This window comes from Populus euphratica, unplaced genomic scaffold (assembly GCF_000495115.2).
Source record: "Populus euphratica unplaced genomic scaffold, PopEup_1.0 scaffold257.1, whole genome shotgun sequence".
NCBI lineage: Eukaryota > Viridiplantae > Streptophyta > Magnoliopsida > Malpighiales > Salicaceae > Populus > Populus euphratica.
In genome coordinates this window covers 68291-78521 of record NW_011500139.1, presented here as the reverse complement: position 1 = coordinate 78521, position 10231 = coordinate 68291, and the positions used below count along the sequence as shown (strand labels likewise).

The window sequence follows — 10231 nt, the reverse complement described above, 5'->3', positions numbered from 1 at the left end:
GCTATACCTAGCCCTTAAAAAAAAGAGTGGATCGAATCTGGGCTTTATGCCCAACTAGCCCAAATTATATTTATTAAGGGTGTGTTTGGAAAAACACACCCTTATGCATTGACTATAATTTTTATGTTCATTTTAATTTGATATTTGGCCAAACAAGCTCCCTTTTAATACCAAAATTTTTAAAAAATACTTGGGGATCTTTGTTGATTTATTTATGGGCCCCTCGCATGTTGATTTATTTTGTCTTCCTTGTGTTTTTATTTTTTTAGCTATGTGCTTTATTTGTGGACTATTACTGTTAAATGCAAATATGTTATGCAATGTTTTTTTTTCCCATCTAAAAAGGATCAATATTATTAAAGGAGAAATAAGAAAAAAAAATATAGAAAATTTCTTTTTCAAATTTATTTTTTTTGCGAAAATATTCATAAACATCAGAGTCAGAAGTATCATTTTTTTTTATTTGCATGATATTTACGAATGCTAGAGTTGGAAATATTTGTAGGAATCATTTACTAACGACAGAGTTAGAAACGTAAATGGAAGAATAGAAAAGAAAAAAGAAAACAAATTCTTAGTAATTTTAGACAAAACCAGCAATGTAGCTTGCTTTAGGAAGGACGCTTAAGGATTGATAACACATTTTCTTTTGCGTAACTAATCTCATACCATAGAATTTCTGCTGACCAGTTAGGGTTTCTAGTAATCATAATACTAAATGATGACTTTTTGAACTAAACTTTTTCCCCTAAAAGAATAAGATGACAAATATCTATTTTTTTTTTCAATCAGATTAATTTTTAATTTGTCGTCGCAATAACCAAGTGTGACAATTGTTATGCAAAAAAAATAGTCTAAAAATAATTTGATTATTAAAACATGTGAAAAAAATTAGCTTATTAAAAACAACTAACCATTTTAGCACAAAAAGGTTATTAATAAAATAGAATTAAATAACCTAATAAAACACCATAATATAAATAAACTCAATACACAAGTAAATAATACAAAATCAAACTAAACATGGAATCACACTTGTGCTCCTTTATAATCTAGGATTTCTTCCCTTCAAAAGCTAAACCAAATTGATTCGAAAAGTTCATATTTTTCTTAAAAAAAATTTATTGGTCCACCACTTACAACTGCTTCTATGGATACACAAAATAGATTCTTATAGTTTCGAAATAAACTTATTTATTTTATTTATTTATTCTGATTTGAAGAAAAATGAAGATTTTGAATTATTTATCTATTAATAAGGTTAATTTTTTTAAAATACATTTCACATATCATAGTATATTTTAAATAAATCAATAAATATATGATGTGAACCGTTTATTTATTTTTATTATCATAAATTCTTAAAAATTATAAAATAAAAAATAAATAAATTTAATTTGAATATCTTACTTGTGGAAAGGTTGAGTAGAGTAAAAAAAAAAGTTTTGATTTCACATGGAAAAAGGTAAAAACATAATAAATATATATTAACAGTACTTTGTACATTTATTAGCATAGGATTCCAGATTTTTCTCCTGCTTTTTATTTTTTTATTTTTCAACGAGTGTAAAAAGTTTTATTTAAAAAAAAAAACCAAAAAATCAGTTCGCGTGACCTATTTCTTTCCTAAGCATGTAATATATATATATATATATACACACACACACACACACACGCTTGTCTTTGTCTAAACTCCACAGCTCTCTCCTCCTCACTTTTACGCTTTACTCTTTCACACCTTCTATCTCTCCTAAACAAAAGAAAAAAACGCCACCAGGGAATGGCCGAAGAATCTTCTCCACCACCACCAGTACTTGAGCAAGCTCCACCTTCTCCAGTCATAGAGAAAGACAAAGAAGACTTACCACCCCCAGCACAAGTTGAGGAAGCTGAATCACAAGCAGTCCAGGAGAAGGAAGAGGTGCCACCGCAACCAGCTGCAGCAGAACAAAAGGAGTCTAGATCATCATCCTTGGCGGCGATGATTGAGAAAGAAGAGTCATTTTCACCACCACAACCATCTCCTGAGGAGAAAACCGAGGTAACTGAAAAATCAGTAGCTACTAAAGAAGAGGTTGCTGTTGTTCCTGACACTGGGAAAGAGAAAAAAGTTCCTCTGACTTTGGTTTCTTTCAAGGAAGAGAGTAACGCAGTTGCTGATCTCTCTGATATTGAGAGAAGGGCTTTAGAAGAACTGAAACAGTTGGTTCAAGAAGCTCTCAGCTCTCACCAGTTTAGCAGTGCTCCACCAAAAAAAGAAGAGAAACAAAGTGTCAGTGCTATTCAAGAAACTTCAAAAACTGAAGCACCTGTTCCAGATTCTGATGTTGGTACTGAGATGAAACCATCAGCAGAGACTCAAGAATCGAAAGTTGAAAAAACCCCAGAAAAAGAATCGCAAGAAGTGGCGAAAGAAGAGCAAAAGGTTGCATCTTCTTCACCAGAGGAAGTCACTATATGGGGGATTCCTCTCTTGAAAGATGATAGAAGTGATGTGGTTCTCTTGAAATTCTTGAGGGCAAGGGATTTTAAGGTAAGAGATGCATTTGTAATGATCAAGAACACAATTCAATGGAGGAGGGACTTCAAAATTGACGAGCTTGTTGACGAAGATCTAGGTGATGATTTGGAGAAAGTTGTGTTTATGCATGGTTATGATAGGGAAGGGCATCCTGTGTGTTACAATGCATATGGTGAGTTTCAAAATAAAGAATTGTATCAGAAGACATTCTCCGATGAGGAGAAAAGATTGAAGTTTCTGAGGTGGCGGATTCAGTTCTTGGAGAGGAGTATTAGGAAGCTTGATTTTAGTCCTAGTGGTATTTCCACCGTCTTCCAGGTTAATGATCTCAAGAACTCTCCAGGACCCGGAAAGAGAGAGCTTAGGTTGGCTACTAAACAGGCTCTCCTTTCGCTTCAGGACAATTACCCTGAGTTTGTTGCCAAACAGGTTGATTTTTATGACTATTTGCTTTATTGAGTGGATTTTGATTGAATGGTTTGTTTTTGATGCATTTATAGTTGTGCTTTTGGGTTTTTTTTATAGGTGTTTATCAATGTCCCTTGGTGGTATCTTGCATTTTATACAGTGATGAGTCCATTCATGACGCAAAGGACCAAAAGCAAATTTGTATTTGCAGGCCCATCAAATTCTGCTGAGACACTTTTCAAGTTAGTGAAGTCTCTATTGATCATTTAATTTTGCCAAAATGAGGCTCTTTTGATTGCTTTCTTGATTATTATCATTATTGTTTTTTTTTCTTTTATTTCTTGGTTAAAACCGACGAAACAGATATATATCTCCTGAGCAAGTGCCTATTCAGTATGGTGGCTTGAGCGTGGATTTCTGTGACTGCAACCCTGAATTTACTATTGCTGACCCTGCTACTGATATAACTGTAAAACCAGCAACCAAGCAAACTGTGGAAATTATAATTTACGAGGTACAAATTCATTTCTCCTTTTTTGTTGTACTTGCAATTGACCCCTGCTACCTTGCAGTGCTCAACTCTTATTAACTGGCTCTGATCATGGACGTTTCTGCTATTGCGCTATGAATGAAAGGCTTGTTCTGTTTTGGTAATATGTATTCTGGATATTGCAGAAATGTATCCTTGTTTGGGAGTTGCGAGTTGTTGGATGGGAGGTGAGTTATAGCGCTGAGTTCATGCCCGAATCTAAAGATGCATACGCGATTATAATAACGAAACCCACAAAAATGTCTCCTACTGATGAGCCAGTGGTGTCCAACAGCTTCAAAGTTGGTGAACTGGGGAAAATATTGCTCACAGTTGACAACCCCACCTCAAAGAAGAAGAAACTTCTTTACAGGTTCAAGATCAACCCCTTCTCAGATTGAGTATCTCTCTGTGTCTAATGTTTCCATTTCATATAGTTGGATGTGGAAATTGAATTAATTTTTCTGTAATTTTGGTGAGCTTTTTGTCTTCCTTTTTGGTTTTGGTTCTTTTGGGTCGGTAACATTGCTGGTTGAGAACAGCAAATGGTTTGCATTTGGTGTTTTCTTGTCAAATCATTTTGTGGGAAACAGACAAATGGAGGGGGATATGGTTGTCAAACTTATATCTACAATTTGTACCATTTCACTTAAGTGTTTTGCGATGTATATTCTCTTGTCTCCATGTCAATATTTTAAGTACCATTTGCTTTAATGTTTACTCAGAACTCTTTGTTATTCACGTATTGAATGCTTCAGACCTCTGCAATTTAATTTGGCCTTATCTTTAAAGTTGAATATTTCAATCTAAGCAAGAATTAATTGATTTTTGACTTGTGCCCTTGATAGTTTCGTGGTTACCTAATCATTTCCAATGTCAAAAATTCTGGTGGGGAGAGAGATATGCTTGGAATTTAGTTGTTGAGTTCCAATCATGGTTTGAACGTTAACCTGCTTGAAAATGTTTCAAGGGGATAGATGTGCATGATGTGAACAGACTCCTCAACGTGTAGGTGTCCAAATGCCCGTGGAAAAAGTTGTCTCCCTCCCCACCCTTCTGATTACATTCCAGGGAAGAAACAAACAGTTGTTTCATGTCTCGACTCTTGAACGTTTGATGTTGAGGAATTGAAGAAATCTAGGCTCCATTTTGGTGTTGGATTTGTTGAAGATAACATATAAGGTGATTCTTAAATCTTTACATGTTATAGTTGAAGGGAAAGTGATGCTGTCCTTTCCCATTGTTGAAACTATAGTGGCAGTGAGTCACTGAAACAAGCGCAAAACGCTGAGTTCTGTGAGTTACTAAAGATTCTAGAATCCGTGGATGGTTCAAGCAAGTTGTTTGAAGGGATTCGTCTTGATGTCCTGAAACAAATAGCTAGGCTGCTACAACTTTTCCTAATTAGCATGGTAATTTGGCGCCTTTGAAAGAAACTAGAGATTCTCCTCCACTGATACAGAAAAACAAAATTTTCCTTACATATCTTTAGGCCTAGGGATTAACTGAAAAGAAGCTGTGCTTCAAGGGTAATTGAAATACACGAATGTCGGGTTTTTAGGAATATATATGCAATGAAAACTATAAATATAAATTTTTTTAAGAGTTTTAAGTATTTTGTTAAATATATTTAGAGTTTATAGAGTTTATACAAAGATTATTTGAAGATTTGTTATTTTTTATTTTAAATATTTGTTTAAAGTTAAATTATTATAAATGATAAAATGTAACATGAAAAATCTTCTAAACGTTTTTAAAATAGTGAATTGTTATATCTAAGTTTTTTTTTTTTTTTTTATGTTTTAGATATTTATACATTGTATTTTTCTCATCTTAAAAAATAAGATGTATAGTTAAGAAAACCTAAAACCCCTATAAATAGTAAAATATTAAAAAAAAATTAAATAATATTACATATATTATTTTAAATTAATTTTAAAAATTTATTCAATCAAGTACTTACTAAATTGTTTTTAAATCTAGAATTATAATTCCCTATATTAATTATATTATAATCTTTTATGTCTAAAATTTATTTACAATTAAGTTATACATAATTAATCATTCTATTTTAATTTAGAATTATTGGTTTTTATGTGTGTGATTCATTATATTTTCTAATAAGTTGATGTAAATATAAATTAAAATTATAAAATAAAATATAATTAAATAAATTAAACAAATTAACTTATTATCAATTGAATAATCTAATCGATCGATTAAGTATAATGTTTAGCAACATGTTATAATTATCTAAATGTTAAAAAAAATAAAAGCGATTTGATTTAATCTTTCAATGGCTAGTTTTTCAGTGTAATTATTATCTCTTCATCAACAATGTTTTGATTTAGACATTATAATATATAATATATCTACTCTATTAAATCATGTATATTCTCAACACCATAATAATTGATTATTTGAATAAGTTTTGAAATTCTTTTTAAATTTCATTCCACCTTATGCAAGGATTTACAATCTATATTATTTGAAAACATGTGGGATATTTTTTTCAATTTACATATGATGATGAATCCTTTCTTATTTATTCAAATATCTTCATGTAATTTATGTTGGTATATACCAATATATGCTCATTTGATATCTTTGACTAGGACAACGTATAGCATGATAAAAAATATCATACTTTTTATATAAGATAACTTAGTAATATAAAATCTAAGGATTATCCACTAATCATCATATGAGTCTTTTCATATATACAATTGATCTCTCATGTAAAATTTTCATGCGAATCAATTCAGTGTATATGACATCCGACAAGTATCTATATATTAGTTTTAAGTATCTCTCGTATCTCAACTTATGAAAATAACTGTTTTATTTCATAAAAAAAAAAGAATATAATATATATTAAATTCAACAACTGTAATTAATGTTCAATTTTAACATAGCATTGACAATGAAAATTTTAAAACAATGTTTTGATGTAATAGAAATTTTATAATTATAATAAATTTATAATATACTTTATAAGGTATTTTTATCTCAATAAATTTATCTTTACTTTAAATTCATTAATAAAATATTTAATAAATATTAAAAATAAATATATTTTTATTAATAAATTAAGTATATTTATATAAACAAAATTAATATAATATATAACCCATTGATGGATTACGTGACATTGTAAACTAACACAATATAAGTCAATGTTTCCTTTTCTCTCCTTCATCAAGTACAAGATTGAACCATTCATTACTCCTTTTCCAGTTTTCTTTGCTTAATTTGCACGAGATAAATCACCACTGACCTAATAATGCACATCCATTGATGGCTGCATGGAAGTCTAAGACATCTGTAGACTTAAATCAGCTCGAGAGAAATTAACTAATGGTGCAATGATAAAAGTCTCGGACTCGTAATCACAATGGTGCAGGCTCAAGCATTAAAAATATTTTCTTTATTATTATTTCTGTGCCACACTCGAAAATTGGCATGCATAGCTTTGCGTGCTTTATTGCAGGCTAATCGAAGGTGCTAGGATCGGTGATGCAGAGGGTTAGTGTTTATTTTTTAAAATATTATCTTGTTTAAAATTATATTAAAATAACATTTTTAAAAATTAATTTTAAATAGAAAAATGTAAAAATATACTGCTAATAATAATGAACATTGATCAAGGTCAACATTGATACTTCAAATAATTTCCTTTGATAATGGATGGATGGAAGGGCAAATAAGAACAGACAGACGATAAGTGCAAGGTATCTGCCGAGTTTCTGCGTGCAGTTGACCTGGGTTCGAGTTTTGAAATCACTCGAGTATTCTGGATTTCTCGGCAGATCACAAGGTAGAAAAGACATGCCTCGAGCTTGAAATGTAGCCATCTTGTCGAAGGAATACCATGTCTCCAAGTTCGAGGCTCCCTGTCTTCAATACATTGCCAATCACTGGGATTTCATTGAATATATATGGTTCAATTTTAAACTTAATTTTTCAATTTCTTTATTTTCGGTTGAAGAAGCTTTCGACTTTTGATAAGAACAAAACAGTTAAATATTTATACTCTTGTAACTATACCATAAAAAAATAAAATAAATATTGTAACCTTCGTGCATAAAATTTCTGGTATTTGTAGCATATTATTATGGCCACCGGCTAAAATCAAAACTTCGACAACATTATACATATGCATATGATATACAACAAAAATACAAGCATTCTATTTTTATTTGATGGAGAGGTGTTTATGTGTATAGATGAATTGGATTCAAGTTTATAATTATATCAAACTCAATTATGATATTTTAAAAATTATAAATTAGACCATTTTTTTTTTTGAGCCGGTTGAATATATTACACTGGACTAATTTGTTTTATAAATATTACATATATTCACGAGTTTAATTTATATTATTAATTTACTTAATTAAAAATAAGATTTGAGCTTAAGAATTCAGGCAAAAACTTGTTATAAGTTTTAACAAACAATTTAGTTTTAATAAATCAATTAAATTAATTAACTATAATGAAATAATTAACTGTAATAATAATAATAATAATAACAACAATAAATTAAATTTATTGTTGTAGGGTACATATTTTAATTCGGTTGATCGAGTTTTAAAAATCATGATCTATTATCTGACTCGTAATATTAATTTTATATATTTATTTTATCAATTATCATCTATAATATTTATATTATTTAACTTTGATGAGTCAAATTATATCAGATAATACAAATATTATAGATGTGATAGGTTTTCTAAACATAGTTTTTTTTATACATCATCATTTATAATATTTATATTATTTGACTTTTATAAATCAAATTAGATCAAATAATACAAATATTATAGATATACAGTGTTTTTTAAACATCCTTAATTTCCATCTCTCTTAGTTTATTTTATAAAATACAAACAATATCCTTTTATTTCTCAATTAAAATAAATTATGACATGAAAATATATTAACATAATTATTTTTTCATATTAGAAATTAAATTGAAATCCTGTAATCTAAAAAACATATTTTTTGTTTTTGAATACAAAATAATGATATTTTAACATATATTCATAATATTAAAACATTCATTAATTATATTTTTGAGATTAACTTAAAATTATACTAAAACTAGTTTTCTCTAAAGACAATGACTTAACATCTCATCATAAGTCAGTTTTAAAATATATCCATATTAGTATTATTATTACCAACATGCCTAATCACACGACCGTTGCACCAGGAGCAGAGCTAGGGTGAAGGTGGGCCACGGCCATTTTAAAATGCAAAAGGAGTCCTTAAAGTTTAATAATTAAATCACATACGTTCTGTTTATATATGTATATAAGAAGTTACATTTCAGTATAAAATTTATAATTATTATATATTTTCTTTTGTATAAGATTTATAAAATATCACCCAATTTTTATTTATATATATATATATATATATAAAAGATTTTTTTCTCTCAAAATAGGGAAATAGTACATGAGTGACGTAATAAAATAAAATTAACACGGGCACTGGTTGGACTATCGTCACAAAATTATGCTAAAAAAAATTATTTTTTATTTTTTATATATTATTTAATAATTATTTTTTATCATTTTAATATTTAATAATTTAGTCTTGTAATAATTGTTTTTTAAATATTTTTAACTTAGAAATATATTAAAATAATATTTTTTATGTTTTAAAATTTATTTTTATACTAACATGTTAAAACAATAAAAAAATAAAATACAATAAATTTTATAAAAAATAAATTAAATCATAATCTCAAACAAATATTAAATTACGCTGCATATCAGCACAGCACATGTAATGAGCTTTTAATTTAAGAAGAGATTCTATATAGAAATTGAAAAAATAATAATTTATTGTTCCATGTGTAAAAGAAAATAAATAATAAATTTAGTATTAATCCTACTCCTATTAGGGATAAACCTACTTTGTAGGGTTATTTAGTAAGATAACACCAACTAATCAAATGATAATAAATTTATTACTTAGTATCCCTACAAAGTATGTTTATCCTACTCTTAGATTAATACTGAATTTATTATTTATTTTAGTTTACACACTGTAAAAATAATAAAAAATTATTTTTTTCAAAGGTTATGGCACAACGTTTCAAAATTTATTATTTCCTCAAATTATTCTCTACCTATGCTATTTTGAAAAACAAAAAAAAAAAAAACTATTTCCAGCTGCGCAACCTTTGATTCCTAGCTCCACCCTTGCTTGCACCACCCTTACACAGTGTCTTAGGATCCCTCGCCGCCAAAACAACCGAATAAAATCAAGAGATTAAATGCATACCACTGGTACATGTGGTTAATTTGTTTGGTAGTGCAATTCTCATTAGTATCTTACCTGTACTTGCTGTGTGATTCAATGTACTTTTTTAAAAAAATTAAATTTTTTATTTAAAATTATTTTTTAATATTTTTATTATGTTAATATAAAAAATAAATTTTAAGAATAAAAATAAATATTATTTTAATATATTTTTCAATAAAAAACACTTTAAAAAACAATCATTATCATATTAACAAAAAAAAATTATGCTATTTACTAATATTTTATTTATTTTTGTGTTATAAAATTATTATTTTTTAAATTAAAAATTTTAATTTTTTATATTTATTTTTTAAAATTATTTTAATATAATGATATTAAAAATAGGTTATAAAAAATAAAAAATATATATTATTTTAATATATTTTTAAATAAAAAACTTTCAAATAAATCGAAAACACACTTATCCTTAGATGTGATGTGAATGTGGAAAGTTT

General features: G+C 28.0%; 1 protein-coding gene across 1 annotated transcript; it reads left to right on the top strand.

Annotated features, from left to right (window-relative positions):
- The first annotated feature begins 1673 nt into the window (after positions 1–1673).
- Positions 1674–4200, top strand: LOC105110573 (patellin-3). The gene is made up of 4 exons (XM_011005648.1): positions 1674–2950; positions 3047–3171; positions 3293–3443; positions 3605–4200. Exons 1-4 carry the CDS (start codon positions 1781–1783, stop codon positions 3857–3859), a joined length of 1701 nt encoding a protein of 566 aa, XP_011003950.1. The 5' UTR covers positions 1674–1780; the 3' UTR covers positions 3860–4200.
- The last annotated feature ends 6031 nt before the right edge of the window (positions 4201–10231 follow it).